General features: G+C 44.0%; 2 protein-coding genes across 12 annotated transcripts; both read left to right on the forward strand.

Annotated features, from left to right (window-relative positions):
* Positions 1–2,008: 2,008 nt before the first annotated feature.
* On the forward strand, positions 2,009–3,517 carry LOC147314140 (uncharacterized; the record flags this gene model as incomplete). The annotated part of the gene is made up of 1 exon (XM_086262721.1): positions 2,009–3,517. A coding segment is annotated over one exon (669 nt), but the record flags the coding sequence as incomplete, so codon positions are not given.
* Positions 2,052–23,019, forward strand: mfrp (membrane frizzled-related protein). 11 transcript variants are annotated; one of them, XM_086260866.1, is made up of 17 exons: positions 2,058–2,188; positions 3,529–3,669; positions 5,525–6,675; positions 8,592–8,655; positions 16,956–17,262; positions 18,500–18,608; positions 18,972–19,109; positions 19,324–19,491; positions 19,568–19,787; positions 20,174–20,304; positions 20,392–20,517; positions 21,201–21,277; positions 21,436–21,584; positions 21,705–21,835; positions 21,921–22,055; positions 22,286–22,416; positions 22,522–23,019. In XM_086260866.1, exons 5-17 carry the CDS (start codon positions 17,209–17,211, stop codon positions 22,744–22,746), a joined length of 1,794 nt encoding a protein of 597 aa, XP_086116992.1. In that variant the 5' UTR covers positions 2,058–2,188; positions 3,529–3,669; positions 5,525–6,675; positions 8,592–8,655; positions 16,956–17,208; the 3' UTR covers positions 22,747–23,019. The 11 variants fall into 11 exon arrangements, with proteins under 11 accessions (XP_086116991.1, XP_086116997.1, XP_086117002.1 ...); XM_086260865.1 differs by lacking the exon at positions 3,529–3,669 and having other exon boundaries at positions 2,052–2,188; XM_086260871.1 differs by lacking the exon at positions 3,529–3,669 and having other exon boundaries at positions 2,052–2,188; positions 17,162–17,262.
* Positions 23,020–23,034: the final 15 nt, after the last annotated feature.

Consider the following 23,034-nt stretch of genomic DNA (forward strand, 5'->3'; position numbering starts at 1 on the left):
AGGGGAGAGGGGGCAGAATCGGGAGGGAGTTAAGCTTCCTGACAGCCTGATGGATGAAGCTGTCCTTCAGTCTGCTGGTCCTGGCCTGGAGACTCCGCAGTCTCCTCCCTGACGGCAGCAGCTTGAAGAAGCTTTGCATTGGGTGCGTGGGATCAGCCGCTATGCAAAGGGCTTTTTTAGTGAGACGGGTGCTGTAAATGTCCTGGAGGGAGGGGAGAGAGACACCAATGATCCTCTCTGCAGCTCTCACTATGCGTTGGAGGGTTCTATGACAGGACGCATTGCAGGCTGTATACTATATTAGCACAGTTGATCTAAATTAATAACACAATAAATTGTGTGTGCATCTCCTGTTTTGTCATGGTTGTATGTCCCGGTTCGTGACAGGCTGCATGAGCTCATCTGGTGGGAGTGTAGTACTGTAGAATTTCAGGCATAAAAACGTGGTTTTCACAGACCTTGTCACAGGGTCTGAGTTGGAAGATTTTGGTAAAGCTTTGTCCCTGAGGTAGTTGAAAAACCCCAGTTGGGTAAAGCGTTTGGGTTTTTTTGTTAACAGACATGCTTATCTATTTAGTTGGTGTTATTTTTTCAGCTAAATTTTTTAGTGCAATTAGCACTTTCAGCATCAATCCATAGCAATGTGTTGTATTTTTCACATTGTCTGTGTGTAAAATACATATGTAAGCATAGATTACACAAAGGATCCTGCACGCCAAGCTGGATACAAATAGAAATCCCTGGAAACAATTCTTTCTGCGCTTAAGAGCAGCTTCCTATTGCAACACTGGAGGATTTGTCACCATTACTGGATACGCTGCAGAAGCACAGCAAAGCAGTGACTGTGTGGAGTCGAAAACTATTACACCAACTACACTACACAGTCACCCACATTACTCCCTCCAACAGAGGTGGACAACGTCTTTGGGACAACGTCACAGAACACAGAAACGTCACAGGGCTTTGGAGCGTGACGTTACATGAGGCGGGCCACGCCCCCCGCCGCCATCACAGTAGGCCAGACAAAGGATACAGCTTCAGCTATGGTACGTGTTGTGTAGTCGGTTGCAACGTTAGAGCTCACGATCGTGAAGGCAAGAAACTGGATTAATCTTTTCATCGTTTTCCATCCTGGCGGCAACGTGAGGGATCCCATGTATCCGATATCACCAAACAAAGACGCCAGGCATGGATTGCAGCGGTGAGACGAGCGGATATCGAGTTCCGTGCAATCCCCAGCTTTTTGTTGGTTTGCTCGCGGCATTTTCTCTCCGGTGAGTTCTAAAGTAATTCATATCACTATCCGATTGTTCAGTCTGACGTCACTAGCCGTGTCTGGGCCTAAACTCTGCTGCAGGTCCATATATCAAATGATCACTGTGGCATTACTGAGAGTTAAAACACTGTCTTAAGTCTTTCATCTTTAATAAAATTATCAGCGTTCTGCTCTACCAGGTGTAACAACTGAGTTAAACATCCAGGCATCCATGAAAATGGAATTTATGACATATGAGTTAGAAGTTAGCAGCAAGTTAGCTCGCTAGCTTCTATCTAAATACAATATAGCATGTCCTGACTGCGGGGTTTTGGAAACAAATTAAAACGTACAGCTTTCTTATCACTTCCAACATAAATGAAGACAGAAAACTAAACAGCAGTGACATTTGTAGGGTTACTGAAGTTGGGCTAGCTGGTATATAATGATGTGCTACGTGACCGCTAGCGACACAGCTATGTTAGCATAATATAAACACGCTAACTTTTTTTCCACTCGATAAAAGTTAACGTGAGTGTTCTCGGTGGTCAGGAACAAATGTAATCGCATGGCAGGATGCTGTAAAAGGACCAAACTAAAAGGCTTTTAGTGGGGGGTTTTTCAATGCGCTGCGGTCATAGATAATGAGATAAAACATGCTAATGTGTGATGCTGCAGAACCACGTCATGTCGACTGAATAGCTTTTGATTTGGCATTATTGCAGGCAAACCAGCATATGAAATGGATGTAACAAATCCAGTGGTGATGGGAGTGACAGCGTCACGGAAGCTGAAGGGCAGACGAAGGACTGTGTGTGCAGTCAACAGGGCAGAGCAGAAATAAACCGGCTGTTGGAGGAGAACAGACTGCTTCGAGCACAGTTGCAAAAGACAGAGCTGAATGAAACTTTCTTAAAGGACGATACCGAAAAAGTAAGATATTACACTGGACTATATTGTTATGCAGTCTTAATGTCCCTCTTCAACACTGTCAAAGATTTCCTGCCAATATCGAAGAAACTGACAGGTTTCCAAATGCTCTTACTCACACTAATGCGTCTGAGACTTGATCTTCCAGTCCAGCATCTTTGTCATCTATTCCATGTGTCGCACAAAACACTGTCTTCTGTCTTCACCGATACCATTGATGTTTTGTATGCCCACTTAGGAGCACTGGTGCACTGGCCTGAGAGGCACTGTCTGCAGGCGACAATGCCTCCACAGTTTACTGAAACTTTTGGAAAACGAGTAGCCATCATTGTTGACTGTTTTGAGATTCGAACAGAAAGACCATCTAATTTAAAGGCACGCGCACAAACATACTCTCATTACAAGGGTACACAGACCATAAAATACCTCATCGGGATTACACCCCATGGAGCTATTTCTTTCATTTCCAGGGGATGGGGGGGTCGTGCATAGAGCAGGGCGATATGGCCAAAAATATTTATCACGATATATATTTGAAAATTTGCGATAACGATATAACCGACGATATAATTGATGCGAGACAAAATACAACTCCACAACATTACTAGCGCAAAAAGACAACCTTCCATTTATTTTCACTTAAACAAGAAGCTGGTTTTTATGTACATTAAAGCTTTATAAAAATGTAACAGTGCAAATGCAAATTCCTTGCTGAAAGTTTAACCAAAAGGCATTTCCAGTAGAAATGGGCTGACATATTGTGATATTATTCTGTTATTATATGTTACCTTATATATGTAATCAAAGTAGTTGAATTAGAATACTGCTGTAGATCATATTATACCCTTTAATACAGAGTGTGTGATCTGTATGTAGTTTAGTTCTCGTTATACTTTTGAGTTAAAAGAACATATTCACTGATTAGTTTATTAGATAAGTGTGCATCACTCTGTATCCTTGATCTGCTGTGAATGTATTACATGCTTAATTGTTGAATCATGAAGAGAAGATTGTAAGCAGGAGACTCTGTGTCTAAGACAGGGGAGATAGACAGACCACATTCCATACCCCCACCTTACAGAAAAGCGGAGAGACAACTGCCGAGGTCATAACTTAGGAGCTGTAACAGAGAAAGAATGTGATGTTTTGGCTTTTACGACTAGATGGGGGCCACTAGAGACTATAAAAAGCTGAGCAACCTGTCACCATTTTGAGACTTGCTGTGACCCTCTGCATGCAGCTCTCCCCATCATGATGGCTTAAATGCTCATAAGTGTTGAATTCTATGGAAATAAATGATTGTTGATTGAGCATTTATACACCGAGTATTGTCCTTCCTTCAGCCCAAAGATTCAAAGAATTGGGAGATTTCAACAACTTGGTGCCGTGTGACCCGGATCTTTGGTGTGCTGAGGAAGTGCAGATTTGGCTTTTTGGTGAGATCGTGGGGCGAGGTGAACAGAAGGCCGGCCTAAAACAGAAAGGTAAGCACAGCCTGTTGTATTATAAATACCAAATGTGCATATTGGGCTTTCCAAATTAATCTGTTCACTGAGTTACACGTATTTTCACAGTAAATTTGTCGGTGTCTGGTTTTTGGCGCAAGATACTAACAACATAAGTTGAGGCTGAATTCCAGTGTGTTAAGTAAACTGCTTCTACCGAGATACTAATAACATACTACGTTGGACTAGTTGCAGTAAACTGCTTCTACCGAGATACTAATAACATACTACGTTGGACTAGTTGCAGCCACTTTACCTTCCACATTTAATTTTGTCTAATACTGGCTTCTGTAGCAATAATACGTTAGAATTTCTTCTGAAGACGCGGCCATTAGTCCAGTACATTGAAGTCGAGGTTTGTTTATTTTGTTTATGGTGTCAGTGACGTCCTGGCTTTTGCCGGCTATGAAATAGAAGTTGATTTAAGGAAAAGCAGATGCTGGCTTCACGGTGCAGTTGAACGCTGGCAACGCGAGAGCGAAACACGTCCGTAGGTTTGGTTTATGATACGGCCGTGTTCCGGTGGTGCGGCCGTGAAGTGCAGTAGTGGTTGGTGCTAATTTTAGTACATTGGATAGAGGTTTGACGGTGGTTTGTGGCGTCAGTCGAGTTTTAAGGGCTGCGGTCATAATACAAAGTAAAATTTTAGGTACATAGATTAGTAAAGAAATAAAAAGGTTAAAATTCCTCGTTTCAGTGGTTAAAATTGTTGTGTGCCTGTCCCCTGACGAGTGAGAAATTAAAATAAAGAGGGAATTTGGAGCCACATAGAGATAGACGGGCATAATTGGGTGTATTACTCTGTGGTGTAATAAAAATAAAAAGGAGAGATAGTAAGAGGTGTGTAGTGGAGACTTATGGAGGAGTAGAGAGAGGAATGTGTTGGGAGACTGGCGTGCAGTTTACGCTGTCGAGGTAGGCGTGTTGCCTGCTTATCGGTTTAAAAGTGATGAAAATGAAATTAAAATAAATCTCTTAGTGTGTTAATACAGGAAGCTGCGGACCTGGACCAACTGCCCCCACAAGCACAGCGGCCGAAGCAAAATTATAGGTAATGGGAACCACACCCAGCACGAATCAGCAGCTGTGAAACAGACAGCAGCGAGGAGAGAATTAAGAGAAGTTTTTAACTCATAAAATTGGGGCCAACGGACTTGTGGAGGTTGGGAAGGCGTCCGGAGCATCACAACAAAAAGGTGAAACAAAAACATACACAAGCAGAGAAATCTGAGAGAAAGGCTCCTTTTAAGGTAACGCCTAGTTTGAGAAAAAGTTAAAATTAACCTGCTTTTATACAAATGCACATACACGCAATGAAGAAACAGCTTACACTCATGAACACGTGAAGATTTTCCAGCAAGGTTAAAGAAAAATTAACATACTTAAATGATGAAGTCTATACATTACTGACAAAGAAACCCTCTGGGTTGCAGGACAACAATTTAACTAAAAAAAAAAAGGGGGACACTGGTCTAACCAACCAGGCAAGACACAACAAATTTAGGGGTTAAAAGATTCAAATTGTGACATGTTTTCTGCTGATTGATTACAAGTGATTACTGAATGAAAGAAAATTTCTTTTTGGGCTTTTAAACATGATCTTAAGAATTTTAACAGGTGCATGTTGTCCTGTCAACTTGGTGGGTTAGGAGTTGATTATATCGGGAGAGAAAAAAAAACAAAAAAAGGGGGAGAGAAGGCTGACACAGGGCCTGGTCCCGGTGTTTCTCCCCTCTCGTTGAAATACAGCCAACACAACATCATTTTCCTGTTCGTTTGCTTTTGTTTTTTGTCTGTTTTTGTTTTTTGTTTTTCTCTTTATGTTTAATTACAGGCTGCTTTGCCGGCCCTGAAAGCCGAGGCTGACTGGACTCCTGCTCTCCCCCATACGTGACACTGACCAAATGCTGCAACAGCTGGACCCACAACAACGACCTGAGAATGTCAACAGACCTGCATGAATGTGATCTCATGCAGACGAGACGGAGAGCACTAAACCTAAGGCCCGTTTCACTACACGGGGGAAAATTCCCAGACTGCGTCAGCTGACAGAGCTCAGCTGTGACGAGACGCCCGCCAAGCCCAGAGGAAAAGTAAGGCCGAGCAAAAGAATGCTGACCTTGATAACTTTGCATTCACACTGTGCAGGACAGTGATGGACCAACACGGATGATCGGGCGGCAAAAAGGGCGTGACCGAGACAGGAGGAGTAACTGAGGTCAGAAGGCACCTCAGAATGGACAAAAAAACACAGGAGAAGATGCAGGTTTCACCTGCGGTGAGCATGGACACTGGAGAAAGGACTGCCCCAATTGGGGTCAGAACCAGGACGGACAGAACTTTGAGCAGCAGCAGCAGCAATGGTCGCAAACAAACTGAAAAGGAGGAGGGCAGGACCCCAGGGCATGCTTCAGGCCGTGGTTTACCCAGAACACCAGAACAGGAAAGTGATGAACAAACACACACACACACACACACACACACACACGTCTCCAAATACACAGATTCAGAATGAAGTGAAATACACACATGAACACGGGCACTCGTTGAGTGAGTGAGAAATGACACACACACACACACGCACACACACACATGGGAATGATGATTCACTGAGAAGTGATGCACACACATACACATGCACACGCTTGTGCAATGAAGAGTGATCCACACGCACACACACATACACGCTGATGCAATGAAGAATGCTTTGCTTATGCTGATATGCAAAATGCTGCACACAAACATCCAGATGCATAATTTTATAAGGAGCCATTGATTACCATTAAATACTTAGAATGTGTTATATGTCACCCAGAGGGCATTTGTGTAGATTTTAGGAATAAGGTCTAAAACGGTTTGGTTATGAAAACAATGTCTGTGCGTGATGTCTGTTTATGGCTCAAGGCCTTGACTGAATTCTTTGCTGTGCTTCACACAGCCCTGATGAGGAACAGTGGCACAGAGTGAAGATGATGAATTAATAGTGTAAGTTTAGGTTGGAGTACGGCATTTTCTGTGATTGAGATCTAATTCAAGGAGGAACAAAAGGAGTTACGGCACCTGAGGTTCTCATTCCCACACAATATTGTCCCGGCAGGAAGCAAAACGTTCCTGTGAATTTCTGGTTGATTTTTTGGTTTTGCTTAGCGCTAGCTTGATGTTATCAGTGAGCTTTGGCTTGTGTTCTTTCTCGTAAGCGAGAGAGGGATAGCTTTATGCTGGACATGTCTGCAACGGGCCCTAGTTTGTGTTATTTTAGTAGTATTTTGTTGGTTATGTCTGTTTTTGTTTTTGTTACAGTGCACTGAGGAGAAAATCTGAGAGGTGTGATCCACCGGTGGTGATATGTTGATATTTTGGGAGTTCATGATTTAACAATCAGCTCTTTAAACCAGGCCTGAAAGATTGAGGTTTAAAGAGCTATAAAATATTATTACTGTAAACAGTTGCAAAGTGTGTTTCTCCATGATTGTAATTGGCTTGGGAGAAATTCACTTATAGGGAACACTGAGAAGTTCTGAGTCTAAAAGGATTGCACCGAGTCAATCCGGCCCAAAAAACTGAGCATAACCATGTATAATATCCACTGAAGTTAAAAAGAGGTGCTTTGCAACATTAAACTGCAGTGTGCAGTACGCATTTTTCGGACCATAAGGTGCACGGGATTATAAGGCACATTAAGCGAAACAAAGCAGTCAGATAAATCAAACTTTATTAAACTCATTCTTCTTGCTTCCTCCACTTCTGTACCATTGATTCATTAAAACCCTTGGTAGAACCTGGGACCATTTCGTGGCCTTTCCGTTTTTTAATTCCACGCCATTTCCACTGTGTTTAATGGAGTATAGCCAAATTTTCAAACATGTATTTTTTTCCCATTTTATTTTAAAATTTCAGTCTGAGTTTTTTAAATGAGCTTAAATGGCTGAATAAAAGGCATACATCCACTATCGAACCTCGTGGCCGATTTGTGCCCCATTGAAACCCATTATAAACGCTATTTTTCACGCCAGAAAAATTACGGTCAAAGGGATCGTCAGGTTTCCAGCTTAGGTTTTGTTTTGGACTACAGGCCTTAGAGTTGTAATTTTTTTATTTGTCCACCGGGTGGCGCCCTTGCTCCACATGTGACGCCTGCTGGAACATACACACCTTCTCCAGCGGCCTGCTCGAGACAGATACCCGGAAAAGGCAGACTAATTTCCCGCGTACAGCAGCAGCTTGGCCCGCTGCTCGTTCCGGACCATTTTCTGACCTTAGGATCATTTGAGGGTGCATTAATTTTTTTTAATCAACAGGAAATGACGTATTTGTTTTCACGTGGTAGCGGAAGTGTGTGCTGCAGACACGGGAACCGAACCATATGCTCCGGCGCTGCGCGAAACACACCCGCGGCAGAGGCACTCCTCCCCGGGGGAGCAGGAGCAGCAGCGCCGCCTGGGGACATTTTTGGCTTCTGCAAAAAAAATTAAAACCGGATCGAAATTAATGTTGGTGCCAATCTTTTGTCCATCTAAAGGCCTAATTATAATAACAAACAAATATTACTTCAAATGTTTTTTTTGGAAAATATTTAGTTTTTTTGTTTTTTGGGGCTAAAAAAACAGGGCGCTCATGTAATAAAACTGGGATTTAAAGGGTTAAAACAATGAAAATATAATTAAAAGTTGATATGGATATTTTAAGCAGAAGTAGTTTTAAAAGACTGACTAATTTAAAGTAGAAAAAAATATTGATGTATAACATTTTTAGAGCACTTTTGGGGCGGGACCATTTTTGGTCCCGAGGTTCACGAAAGGATGGGATTTTGAGGTTTTACCAACAGACACAAGGTGATGATGTCAGGAAGAAGAACTGACTGAAGATCACATTATGTAGGTGATTAATTATCTTTGCTGCAGGTTTGCTGGCTCTGATGCATCTTTTTACAGTTTTGGAAGAGAAACTAGGGATGGCAAAACACAGGTACACACACACACACACACACACACACACACACAACAGAAATGTTACCAAATAATAATTAACTCACCTCCGTTTTTTGTAGTTCCACTTGCCTTCTTATGAATCCTACAAGACACTGTTCTTTATATAGAGATCAGTATCATTAAATACTGATCAGATATCAGTATTTGATGAAAGGTCTGCCCCTCACAAACTCCTCCCAGCTGACCCAGTTATAATGAGTTTGGTGGTAAAGATGTGTTGATAAAAATTATGAACCAAAACTTTTTTATCCATATTCTGTTTGCATTTAAAAAATATTGTTTATAGCACCATTTAATCTATTTAATAGCAGTATTTCAAAGCCCGAACTTATTTCAACATGAAATGCTATCACATATAGATTGTCTGCAGTCCAAAATCCAGTGTAACCTAAATTTGTTCCAGTATTATTCTTAAAGTGGTTTTAGCTGCAACACAAACAGTAAAGGCTTTAGAGTGAAAGTTGCTTATTTTTCTGGAATTGAAAACTCAGTTTCTATCTTTAGGGTTAAGACTGGAGTAAAGCCGTATCCATGCTGTACTGTTTAATCTTTTTTTTTTTTTTGTTGCCTGTCCCGTTTAGCTCTTTTGCCATCAGAATTGTTGTCTAAAGGCAAAGAAAGCACCACAGACTAGAAGTCCACTTGTTTGGTCTCTGTAAACAACTAGTCTGTCTGTTGTGGTGCTTGGGAAGTTGACGCCCTCTTGTGCTGCTAGGCAAAGGTCTCGAAAAGCATCTTGTCTCTCGCAGACTGTGAGGACACCCAAAGATGGTACTGCCTCCCACTTTTCTTGGTCTCTGGTCTTGGATCTCATGAACTTTTTGGCAACCCTCCAGACCCACGCCACGGTCCCAATCAGCCTTCTCAGGTTGCTGAATCGCCTTTCGTCGATTAGCTGTTGGGTTGCTACTCCTCGTGGTCTTCTCGACTCTACGTGTGCTGAGTCCTGAGCTGCCTTGATGTGGACTCTGGTAAGGACCGCAACAAAAGTCTTTTTCTGTAGCTTTGTGACCTTTTCTCGAGCTTGGGCAGCGACTTCTCCGGCGGATTTCTTCAGCCACTCATCTTCAGGAAGTTGGAGAAACTTTGGGACCGACTGCCACTCGGAGTCCTCGGTTAGGGCATCTGGACTGGCCCCTCTGGTGAGAATGTCTGCAATGTTTGCTGACCCAGGAATCCACCACCAATCTTGGACATCAGTGCTACTCTGGATTTCACCAACGCGGTTTGCGAAGAAGGTCTGGAAACCGTAGCTCTCACGCTGGATTGCACCCAAGACGGTCTGGCTGTCAACGAGGTGGTACCATTTTTTGACCTGGATTCTGCAGTGTCTCTGGAAGTAGGTCTTCAGACGGGCAGCAAAGACTGCGCCACACATCTCTGCTTTAACAGGATCGCCTTTGTGATTGAGAGGCGTCAGTTTGGCTTTGGACTCTACTAGTCTCACAATGACACTATGGCTGCAGCTCCAGCGAAGGTACATCACTGCACCATATGCATGTTCACTGCCGTCAGAGAACGTGATGGCACTGGGCTCTGCACAAGGATCTGGTGGAGTCAGGGCTCTAGTGAAATGCAGTTTCTTCAGGTCAGCATACTCTTCCAGAAGCTTTATAGCGTCTTCTCGGAGGCCTTCAGACAAGGCTGCGTCCCATGTGTCTTCGAGGCAGTGCTTTACTTTTGCTTCTTGGAAAGCTCTCCTTACCAGGATGGCACCCTTTTGTTTGACGGGAGTCACTAGACCGAGTGGGTCGTATAGGCCGGAGACTTGGCTTAGCAGTTCTCGCCTGGTGAGTGGATCAGGTGTTTGCTCTCTGACTTCTTCTCTGAGCAGGTCTTGACCAAGGCGCATTTTCCTCCTTTTCTTTGAGAAGTTCACTGCAACCATGACATGAAGCTTGTCATCATTGATGGTGTAGCCAAGGCCAAGGGCTTTGTTGTCATCTTCCGTCAGCTGGTTCGGCAGGATCATAGTCTTTGGCTCTGATCGAGGCAACTCTTTCTTCGACTCCTCCCTCCCACTTTGACTGGAGTAGACCCAAGGCTTCATGTAGAATCCTCCAGCTCTCAGGATGTGCTCAATGTTGGCTGTTAGGCGTCTCAGATGGTCGAGGTCATTGTGTGATGTCAGGATGTCATCGACATAAGCATCTTCTTCCAGCACACGTTTCTCTTCTGTGAAGTGACTGAATGAAGGTAGGTTTGCAGTTTCTCTCATGGCGACTTGGGCTATGCAACCAGCAGGTTTGTCTCCAATGTTGACTCTTGTTATGGCATAGTCTTCTATGTCTGCATCTTCTGTGTCACGCCACAAGAATCTGTGCAAGTGGACTTCTCGATCTTCCAGCCAGACAGAGTTGTACATCTTGCGGACATCACCAAGGGCGGCGTAGACACCAGCTCGGAACCTCAGCAGGACAGCTCTTATCGGGTTCAGGACATCAGGACCTTTGATGAGGATGTCATTCAGGCTGAGGCCTCTGTACTTCTGGCTGCTGTTCCACACCAACCTCACTGGGGTAGAGACAGAGTGTGGATTTGGCGCGATGAGGTGGCTTATGTACCATACTGGCCCAGTCCAACTCTGCAGGACTTCTTTGGACAGCTTCACTGCAGCTCTGCGGTTTACCATCTCATGAACTTGTGCAGCATAGGCCTTCTTCCATTCAGGTTCTTTAGATAGCTTCATCTCGGTTCTGATGAATGTTGCTTCTACTGCTCTCCTGTTATTTGACAAGGTTGCTGGATCTTCTACCCATGGGTATTTGGCATGCCAATGCGGTTCACTGTTGTGGTCATCTCCAGTTGAGTAAGTCAGGCCATTCCTCACGATCTCCATCTCCCTCTCTTCTGCAAGCGTCATTTCTTTACCCCCTGGCTGGCAGCTCCCACAACGACACCCTCCACATCTCGGCTGGCAAGCGGCTCCGATGCTTTCCCACCTCCACCACTTCAGAAAGTCTCTGCTGCTGCTACCTACCTATCTACCTGGTCAAAATAAAGTTGAGTGAAATTCAAAGTCTGGTCTTTTTCAAGTGTGTGGGCACCTCACAGTCAGAGAACACTTGACAATGCCCAATGGATTTACTTTACCAAATTGACCATCCCAGCCTTGCCGTAATGGTCCATTTGATTCACCTTTTATTGTTTAGTTTATTTTCACTTGCTGAATACGGGACAGACTTGACTGGGGGAAAGAAGGGGATAAAGAAAGAGGGAAAGAGAAACAGCTGAGAAGAGGGACGGGGGAGAAGGGCAAAAGACAAAAACCAACAGAACGGGCAGAGGGGAAAAAAAAAAGGAAAAAAATGCATATATCGATCACCTGCTGAGAAAGAAAAAAGAAAACAAGCAGAAGAGAACAAGAGTAATAGAATAAACAACATCACAATGATATATGGGAATATGACAGTAAATACTAAATATTAAACATTATTGTGCAGCACATAAGATCAACAGAACACAGTGTGCTTTGAGTTAGGAGCCAAAAAGGGTGTAGTTTGTGGGTGTCATCACCCGTGTGTACACCTGTGAGCATGGACGCGCTTGTGTTTTTTTAAAAGGTTCCTTCATGTAATGATCTGCTAGAGGGTGTGGGGGGGGCCACAGCCCCGTCCTCCAGGGCATGAAGCAGGTATGGAGGAGATCAAAACTCCAGACATCCAGAGGCCCCCAGAACACAAGAGACCAAGGAAGACCAACAGAGGGGCAGCCGCGCCACTGTCCCAGAAAGAGCTGAGGAGAGTCCCAGATGAGGGCTCACTCAGCAGCCGCGGAGCAGAAGCCAGGGGGAGTTGCAGTGACGCGCCCGTGAGCTCCGCCGGCAGCCAGCCGTGCCTGAGTGACCGAGCCCCAGGCCGAGAGGCCGGGGCCACCCCCTCCTCCGAAGTGGCCCGAGCGAGCCCCAGGCTCCAGGCCCCGACAAGCGGCCGCCAAGGAGTGAGCCGGTGTGTACCTGGACGCCCATCCCCGGACACAAAGAACCACCAACGCACCGATGTCTGAGGGAGTCCGCCACTGGCAGGGGAAGTGGTGGTAGGGGGAGATAGGCCTCCAAACCTTGGAGGGCCCGAGATGTCCCCAGAGAGGTGGCGTCTGACACCCAACCTGACATATAGACACAGACATACAGGCACACACATATACAAACATCCATTCCCCCCCTCATGCTCTCATATGCACTTACTCCACACTCAACCAACGTGGAGACAGACATGAAGAGACGCTGTACACACGATCACACTCCCCAAGCGTACTCTACGAACCGGGTCTAGGTACCCTTGCCCCTGGAGGGGGGAACTGCACCCAGACCCAGGTGGTGTTACCCTTTTCCCTGCGGTGGGGGGAGGCAGACCGCCCCGACTCCGCAGCAGCAGGGAGGCCCCACACTCCAGACCACAGTCGGACGGCCAACTCCTCCTCCTAGCCCCCCCGCTCCAGCAGGCCGCAGAGAATGGGGGTGAGAGAAGACTCCAAACCTCCCTCCACCCGCTCATTGTAGTGTTGATGCATGTGTGTTCTAAGGTGCATTGAAAACCCAGGCGGGCATGGAGCTACCTGCCAGAGAGCAGCAGGTAAGCGCACGGTCCCTCCTGCTAGCCCTCAATACCTACGTGTATTTAAAATTGAGAGGTGGGCAACGACACCAGGGGTGAGGTGTACACCCTGATGGTAATTTGGAGTCCGTGTATCGTGCCCACCCCCAAGATCCTATATGTATGTGTAATGAGAGTGTGAGTAATGTGAATGTCTAAGTTGTGGGATAAAATTGAGGCTCCTCCCAAACTCCTCCCATCTGCTCCCAATAACTGAGATGTCATATAAGATGTATAAGGAGTTTCATGAGTTTCAAATGAGTAATAAAAAAAACTAAAGTCAAAGTAGAATGGCTACACCACATGATTTCCCAGAAACCATGTGACTTAAGTTTCACCTTATTGATAAGCTCATTTATACACAGCCTATGATGGATTGAACAGCTGTTTCCAACAAATCTGTACAGCTGTGGACAAAAGTTGTCAGTGACACAAAGTTTGTTTTGCAGTTGTTTTTCTTTTGTTTTTTGTTTTTTTGTTTTTTACACCTTTCTACACTGTAAAATCGAATTAGTTCCCAGAACTTTAAATAAATTATTCAAACTTGTTGCCCAAAAAGACTAAGTAAAGGTCATTTAAGATAACTAAGTTAGGGCAACTTATGATGTTGCGAAGAACAAACATGGGAAATTCAAAAGTTTCAAAACCTTTTTTTTGTAGCAAATAAATGTTAAAAATTGTTTTAACAGTGGTGCCACCACCAGTACTTTGCTCACAACTGTACTCACTGTAATCAAGTGTTAAAAAGGTGCAGTACAGGCTCTGCTATTACCTGAGTAATTAATAAATCTCACTTTGGAAGACCAAAATCTTTCATAGAAAGATCAGCCATTGTTTCATGTTGAAGATGTTTGGAATAAACATTCTAGGTTCGAGACCATATTGCCATTATCATATTAATTTACATGTTATTATAATAAGTTAGATAAGAGATAACATTTCAGACATAGATATCAGGTATGCGTACATGAATGTCCACGTTAATTAAATGTACAGAACTGTGTGGAGAAACGAGAGAGAATCCATCCTAACTAAAGTGAGTGAGGGATGTTTCTGTGTTTGCAGGATGGTAAATAAGGTGTGACACTTTGGAACATTTTTATTCAGAAATAAGATACCAGCACCCCACATAGCAAAACTGGTATTGCCCGGATCTGGCCCACACAATGTGCCTACACATGGCCCACATACCGCAAAGAATGATGGCCCTTTGGTGGCCCACACAATGTGCCTACACATGGCCCACATACCGCAAAGAATGATGGCCCTTTGGTGGCCCACACATGGACCAGCTGCAGACACACTGGTGGTCCTGTGCTGGCCCAGCTTCAGCTCTGGCTCCAGATGTCAGCCTAATGTGTACCTTAATCAAGCCACGTAATAACAACATGTGCCGGAACATAATAGTGCAAAAGGAACATGACGTGCTTCCTAAGTACTATCATACTCTTGACATGCAAACTGGAGGAGCCAGGGATCGAACCACTAGCCTTCCAATCAGGTGACCTGCTGTACCTCCTGAGCTACATCCAGCATGTGGTAGACGTGCATAAACCCTCACTAGGTTTTGGATAAAGTGTACACTCACAAACCTGTCAAATCTGCATTTAAAACGTTGGCTACCATAGCAGTATAGTATTGCAACGTGGCATTTGGGTCTTCTAACTAAAATTGGAAAATAGGAACATAAATAGTGCCTCATTGCCAGACCTGGCCCACATCTGGTAGACATACACCCGGCCATGACACCAGTCAGTCAGAAGTGACAGCTTGATGGCAGATCTGGGCCAGGCCTGATTTCTATGAGCCTGGGCGACATAAACAAAACTACAATTGAGCCAGATATGGCATGCCATCACATAGACAGTGCCATCTATGCCAGGCCTGGCCCATATCTGGTGTCAAGCCAGCAGTGCTGGCTTGACACCAGATCCGTGCCAGACCTGCATGCAATGTGGGACCCTGCATCACAGCTCCCAACATTAATGTGACAGCATATTTAACCTCCCAAGACCTGAACTCTTTCATGGCATGCATTTTTAACTTTTCTTTGCTATTTGGGCTGATTGGGACCTGATGAGTGTAAAAACAAAGAATTACCTGATTTTTTTTTTTTATCTGATCTTTGTTTCTGAGAAAAATTAGATCCACATAAGAGGAAATTTGTTTTAAATTTTGATAGACCAGTGGCGTTACAGTAACTACGTTATTATTGTGGTAACGAGCACGGTAACTAGTTACTATCACCAAAATCAGGAACGCGTTAGTCGTTACTGGGATTTAGATAGGGTCGTTACTCATTACTTCGTATGGTGGCTATCACGGAGCTTCCACAGATTCAGTAACATTAGTAAGTGGTGGAGGCCAGCAGGTGGATGAGAGAAAGGGGACAGAAGGAAGAGAGACCCGAGGCAGCCGCCGGTGTGAACTGAACTTCAGGTAAGAAGTTATGACCTGCAGTCTCTCTGGGTCAGATATAAACCAAGTTTAGGTGGAGTTTATTTTCGTTATTCTGACTTTTTCCGTACTGCGTGCTAGCTAGCATGACGGAGTTTCTATACAGCTGGGTGGGTGCTATGATGTTAATGATGTTGAACTTTATTTTGTTCATAAGGTTAATTATTAGAGTTGCCAACCGTCCTGTAAAAAACAGAAACATCTGGTATTCAGAGCGTTTTGTATTGTGGTGAAAAGGAACAGTTTGTCCTGTACTTCAGCTACAATGAAAAAGACACAAAGCTGGAGTTATTGAGTGTCTTTGCTGCAGAGGTGCCTCTTTTTCTCTCATTCTCCCCCCTCCCTCTCCTGTTTCTACTTCAATCATGAAACTGATCAATGATCAGCTTATCGGCTTTTCTCTCAACTGTATTTATAAAGCACTTTGAAACAGTAAATGCTGACCAAACATTAAGGACAGAATAAAATTACAGAAAAATAAATAAAATAAAATAATAAAACACAAACATGAATAAATAATAATAATAATAATTGATCCAAAAAAATAAAAATATATATTTAAAACACAGAAGGTCCATAAAAAGCACAATTTAATTAAAACAATTAAACTAAAACCAATTTTTTTACATTGTTTTTTAAATGTTTTAATTAAAAAAAAAAGAAAGAGATTAGACCTTAAAAACCCCCACAAATATCATAAATCACTTCTTTTCAGATGATCAGTTTTTGGCACAACACACAGTTTCAGATCTCACAATCAGATGTCACTCCTGCTTCTCCACACTGAACGCTGCCGTCGTTGCTATGGTGCCATCTTACCCAGAATCCGTGTTAGATGACTGAGACTGCTCCGTTTCTGCAGCAGCGTTCACTCGGTGTTTGCTCACTCGGCTGTGCGCAGGTGCACATTTCAGTGAAACATTTTAGGAGCTTAAACCATCATTAAGGGGATTACCGAGATTTAACAGGGACCCCCGCACCTCCACCCCAACCCCATCTTTGGCATTCCTTGTCCTTCTTCCCGCCTCCTCCAGGGCTCAGTCCTCTCACCTGACAAGGATTTGCTCAGCAATGTGAGCAAGTTTCTAAAACCTTTTTAACCAGGCACACAAACACACGTAAAAGAAAATAATAATAATTACTGCGATAAACTAGACAGACAGCAACCACAGTCATCTCTACTGCTGAAGATCGGAATTTGATTGTACTTTTCTCTCATTTCTAGCAGTGTTTAGGCCCCATTTTTGATGGGGTCTAAACAAAGGACTGTGCTGTGCTGGGGGATTGAGCGCTGTAGGCTTTCACAGCTCATGTGGAGGTTTGCAGTCAGGGCAAAAAAGTGAACAATGACAAGAAAACTCAGGGGACCATCTTTAAAATTCCCTCGCGGATAAAAGGATATCTTCAGGATCATATCCCAAATGTTTTCAGAACAACATTGGAGTCTTTAAGAAGAGGAGCGCACTGAGAGAGTAAAGATGTCTGAACTCAGCCAAGTCGCTGTATACCCTGACTCCTCAGACATTTATAAGGTGAGTAGGATATGTTGATTTTGACTCCCCATGTTTTTGGATTTTAACCGGATATGTTATGGAGCTACGGCGCCAATTTTCCTGGTTGTAGTTGGATTACCAAACTGGGCAAATGTTCTAAAGGCTCAGATCTCGTGCTTTAGTCAGCATCACTTGGACTTTAGTAATTTGTAGAAAGGCCTTATATCAAAATCTAGTTTTAAGAGCTTAAGTAGTTTGGTTTGACAAAACAATCTCAGCTCAAGGCTGCCGTCGAGCTTGTTTTCCACAGCTGTCAGCCTTTAGAGTAAAGCCATTCAGCTGTTGTGGAGATTAATCTGTTAAGGGTTTCACTTCAGATGATGAAGACTGGGTAATATTGTTGAAACAAGAATAGAAAGGTAGTCCAGTGTAAAATGTCTGCACATTAAGTGAGCCGCTAATAGGCTTAAGAGACGATGTTGGCAGTTATTGTCCTGCACATTCTGCCTCTGCTTTGAAACATGTATTTGTCGTCTAGAAAACAAACTTTTGCTGTTTGAGTATACTGCAAATATATCTATGCCCACTGTGTGGCTTTGCAAACTCTGGCTCTTTCCTGGACATTTCTTATGATACTATAATGATTTGTTTGCTTTTTTGAATTTTTACAAAACAGCAATGTGAGAAAAGTGTCTAAGCACACTGGTAATCTCACAAAGAAGTTCTTACCCGGTCATAGGTCATAGTTTAGTTTCTGTAACTTTTTCTCATTGCTGTTTTTTTTTTCTTTTAGCAAGTGGCTAACTTTATAGCTATAACAAAGAGCAGGGTTCCCACGCAAACATCAGACACAATCAATAACATATAGAAGCTGTTTACACTACTGAAAAACAAATTTTTATATCTCAAACTTTCAACTCATTAACACAAGCTTCTGAGAAAATAATTTGAAATTTTTCAGTGATGCAGTTAGAATATCCTTTTTTTTTTGTAGCAAAAACTAACTTCCACAGTAACTAGCTGGTTAACATACCTGGACATTTAGCCACAAAGGAGTCAGATATCTGGCTAACCAGATCTGAAGGTAATGATGGGTCAGTGTCATATGAAATGTTACATGTAACCCGACCAGTAGTGAAATGGAACCATAAGATGTGTGTGTTCTAATAACTGAAGGTGTGTTTTGTTGCTTTTTATTTGAAAGCAGAGGAAGAGTTTAAAAAAGCTTTTTTTTAAAACCAGCACTTGTGTGAATCTTTGATTTTTACATCCGCAGAATGTCTTTTGCAATCCCGCCTTTGAGCTGGAGGGGGAGAAGGAGGAGAGGGTGGAGGGATTCAGGACAGCCTCTTCTACTCCTGAGCCAATCAAACCACCAGGACCAAGTGAGTCAGCCAATCAGCTTGCTGCTTCTTGTGCCTCTACCCTAACGGGATCATTTTATCACTTAAGCTCAGTTTTCTTGAAATATAGGTAAATGTGGCCTCATGATAATTGTACTCAAGTTGTAAAAAGTGTACAGTTGATGCCTTCTTTAGCTGTTCTCAAAGGAAACAAATCCCATAAACATATCATAGTGATGTCATCAGGGTTATGCCAACTTTAAATAGACGTGGTGAGTTTGGAAGTTTTCAGTGATGTCCTTATTTCCAAATGAATGCATTTCCCAGAATACAGTTCTTGAAAAACAAAAAAGAAAACAAAGTGGGGGAAAAAGAGATTACAGATGTACTATGCATTTCTTTCAGGCCTAGTCTGGGGATTTTTCGGTGTGTGTGTGATGCGTGTGCGTGCTCCGGGCTGCGGTTGGGGGGTGGTAGTGGTCTCTTCTGCTGTCCTGCTCCTATTAGCAGCCCTAGGACTGATGCTGGTCCTCATTCTCACACGTGAGTCACTGCTGCACATCAACTGCTTCATTACCACAATCTCAAACTGATTAAAAGTATTGAGTGATTTCATAAACCCAGGATCCATGCTAAAACCTCAAAGTACACCATGAACTCACAGATACTGGAGTTTAAAGGTTTCTCAGCATGACTAGTGCTCTCACTGCACATCATAAAAATCTTCTGACCCAGATGTATTTGCTTCCTTATTTAGAGATAAAGAACCAGGCAGTGGAGGATCAGGTGCTGACCACTGCCACTTCAGGCCTACAGCATGCAGGAGATGGACAGTCCCAAGCTTTACCTACAGTCCCTATCAATAGAAGTAAAGAGGACAGTACAGCTGCACCACAACCTGCCAGAATCCCTCCATCTGAACCAAGTAGGTCTGGCCTCTCTACCCAAAATACTTTTTGTTGACCTAAGACACAAGGTCTCTCTCTCTCTCTGCCTCTCAGGATGTGGAGGTGTTTTAACTGACACTGAAGGAAGTTTCAGCTCTCCAAATCACCCTGCGTCCTACCCCCCAAACTCACTGTGTGTGTGGGTGATTCAGGTCCCGCCCCCCTACCTGGTCCAGATTCATGTCTCCTCTTTGACTGTGGAGGGACCCTCTCCTTGCCTGTTTGACTGGGTGGAGGTGCGGGAGCAGATCGAGCAGACTTCTGTGGTCACCAGGTCAGCGATCATGAAGCATACCTTCTTATGAACATCATTCACACCTCCATATTTCCACAAGCAACATTTTTATACACAATCAGAGTAGGAGCATTATGCTGTTTCACTAAACTGCTGATAGATGGCGCCAAAAGCCCGTGCATCATTGGAAAGCGTTTCCATGTACTGAAGGGTTTTTGGAAATTTTGTACGTATCAACACGTTGACCTTTTTGCTCACATTCCTGGACAGTGTCGTAACGTGATTCATTAAATTCCTCTAACTACGTAACACATTTCCTGCTTACAAATCCTTTTAAGAATTTATAGCTGCATGGCTCAGGCACAAAGTTCAATCCAAAGCTGAACAAGAATGAGACTGATCAAAAACAAATGTCTCCCTTGCAGGTTCTGTGGTAACGTAGCGCCACCGACGGCCAACACAAACAGCAGTACGGTGTGGGTCACCTTCCACTCTGATGGCAGCATCGCAGGCAACGGCTTCACTGCCCAGTACAGGGCGGTACTCCCCGGACACAGTCAGTAGCCTGCATCTGGGAGCACATGCGTTCACTCTTGTATATGTTTTGCAACAATGTTCAAGTTAGCACATTGTGTTTTCTCAGAAAGCTGCTCCAGAGAAGAGTTCATGTGCGACGGCGGCCGCTGCCTGCTGCCTGTGTCTGTGTGCGACGGTCATCCAAACTGCCATGACCAGATGGACGAGGCAAACTGCAGCCACAAGCACAAGGGTGAGAGTCCACATATGGAACTAAAACAGAGACAGGAAAGGTCAAAGGTCACAATTCAACTCACTTTTATTTATATAACATTGGATCACAACTGTCACCTCAAGGTGCTTTATATTGGAAGATGAAGACCCTGCAATAACAGAGAAAATCCCAACAATCAGATGAACCCCTACCAGCAAACACTTGATAACAGTTGGAAGGAAAAACTCTCTTTTAACAGGAAGAAACCTCCAGCAGAACCACAATCACGGAGGGGCGGCCATCATCTGCATCAAGAGAATCCCCCAGCAGTTAGCCTAGTCTACTGCAGTGTAGCTAAGGGGGGATCCAGGGCCACCTGATCAATCCCTAACTATAAGATTTAACAAAAAGGAAAGTGCTAAGCCTAATCTTAAAAGTAGATAAGGTGTCTGTCTCCCGAATCCAAACTGGCAGCTGGTTTCATTAAAGAGAGGCCTGAAAGCTGAAGGCTCTGCCTCCTTTTCTGCTTTTTAAATACCCTAGGAACCACAAGTAAACCAGCAGTCTGAGAGCAAAGTGCCCTATTGGGTTGATATGGTACTATGAGGTCTTGAAGAAAACATGGGGTCTGATTATTCAAGACCTTGTATATGCGGAGAAGGATTTACTTCAATTCTGGGATTAACAGGGAGCCACTGAAGAGATGCTTTTCTTTTTCACAGAATGCGGTGGGCAGAAGATTGGGCCGTATGGTTACCTGGCAAGTCCAAACCACCCCGGGCCTTACCCTCACCAGCAGGTTACATTCTAAACCATTCAAACTGAAAAATAATCCTAATAGTAATTGAAAACACAAAATTATAAAGATTCAGAAGTACTTCCACATGCATAACACATTCTCAGTCCGACAGCCACACCACACCACGCAGTTTTCTCCACTAATCTGATGTTTTCCAGTTGTGTATATGGCATATATCTGTTGAGGAGGGTCACGTGATCACGCTGAGCTTCAGAAACTTCAGCCTGGAGACTCAGGATGTGTGTGAGTTTGACTATGTGGAGGTGCATGATAGCGTCAGCACCGGAGCTGGAAGAGTCCTCGGAAGGTGAGAAGTGCCACAGTCTTTAATTCTGAGGGTAACTAAGGACAAACACATTTACCTTCATGCTAGTTAAACAACCAGTTTTCTGGAGTACCTTTTGTGTCTCTTCTCCCTTTGTGCCAGGTTTTGTGGTACCACCTTCCCCCCAGAGCTGACCTCCTCTGGCCCTCACATGACAGTGGTGTTTGTGGCTGATGAGGGAGTGGCCGACAGTGGCTTCAATGTAACATACCAGGCTGTGTCTGTGCTGGGCAGTGAGTTTTCATACTTTAATATTACTTTTTTTTTTTTTGCATTAGCTTTCTATAAACCTCTTTTACATCCTTTTTATTTTTAAAGGGACATGCGGCCCCAGGCAGTTCGCCTGCAGCACAGGGGAGTGTGTTCAGCAGCAGTGGCTGTGTGACGGCTGGAACGACTGCCCCGATGGTGCGGATGAACAGGGCTGTGGCAACTCCACCTATCCTCCCTTTAGTGAGTCTGGTTTATCTCTGACCTCAATCACAGCCAGTTTTTGTTTCCACTGCCAATGAAAAGCAGCAGGAAGAAACTTAAGTGTTGAAATAACAGGAATTGCCGATGGCTTCATATTCTGAGAAAACCACCAAATAGAAATGTTACCACTTTTCACCTCTATGTCGACATGGTTTTGTGGTTTCTATTTGTAAGTGTTTCTCTGAATGAATAATTTCCTCTCATGAAAGTAGCCTCGTCTTGTGAGCACATTGAAGTAGAGATGTGTCGGGGCCTCAGCTACAACTTCACCTCATTCCCCAACATCTGGCTGTCCATTGCTGACCAGAGAGAAGCGGCCACCCTCCTGGGACAGTATCGGGTAAAAGTCACATCAAAAAGCTTCATCAGACATCTGGAGCTGTAGCTGGCAACTGTTTCAAACCAGGCATCGAACCATCCTCCCTCCCCTCCTTTTGTCATCCAGGTGCTGATGGAGCTGGCGTGCTTTGAGCCTCTGCAGAGGCTGGTTTGTGGGATGTTTCTGCCCCAGTGTAGTCCTCAGGGCGGCGTCCTCCAACCCTGCCGCTCAGTCTGCTCCTCGGCCGAGCAGCAATGCAGCCAAGCCCTGGATCTCTTTTCCTTCAGCTGGCCCTTCAACTGCCACCTTCTCCCAGACTCACAGGACCCCTTGGAGTGCTCACTGCCTTGAAGCTGGGACAGTCCAGTTACCTTTGAGATCATAATCAGGCCCAGGCAGGAAATACCAGAGCGTTCGAGGACCTTACTTACCTTAGTGGAAACAAAGGTTTACAGTTTTAAACACAGTTTGTAATACATGTGCTCAGTATATATGAGACCACATGCAGTTTTAAAGTAGACAGCTAAGTAAAATGAAAGCTTTCGATCTCCGACGGGAATCAGACTGTTTTACTGTAAATTGCTGTATTTATTTAATGCTTTGATGTCAATCTTGTAAATTAAATAAACCATGCAGAGA

This window comes from Aulonocara sp. 'chitande type north' Nkhata Bay, linkage group LG14, assembly GCF_057382095.1.
Source record: "Aulonocara sp. 'chitande type north' Nkhata Bay isolate Kocher_YH1m ecotype deep benthic linkage group LG14, A_spYH_male_GT1.1, whole genome shotgun sequence".
Taxonomy (NCBI): Eukaryota; Metazoa; Chordata; class Actinopteri; order Cichliformes; family Cichlidae; genus Aulonocara; species Aulonocara sp. 'chitande type north' Nkhata Bay.

Bases quoted from the DNA above. Each gene is read 5' to 3' on its own strand.
- mfrp (XM_086260865.1), top strand. From the start codon at position 17,209: ATGTCTGAACTCAGCCAAGTCGCTGTATACCCTGACTCCTCAGACATT. The intron at 17,263-18,499 runs GTGAGTAGGATA...TTACATCCGCAG, and splicing joins ACTCCTCAGACATTTATAAG to AATGTCTTTTGCAATCCCGC. The intron at 19,492-19,567 runs GTAGGTCTGGCC...TCTGCCTCTCAG, and splicing joins AATCCCTCCATCTGAACCAA to GATGTGGAGGTGTTTTAACT.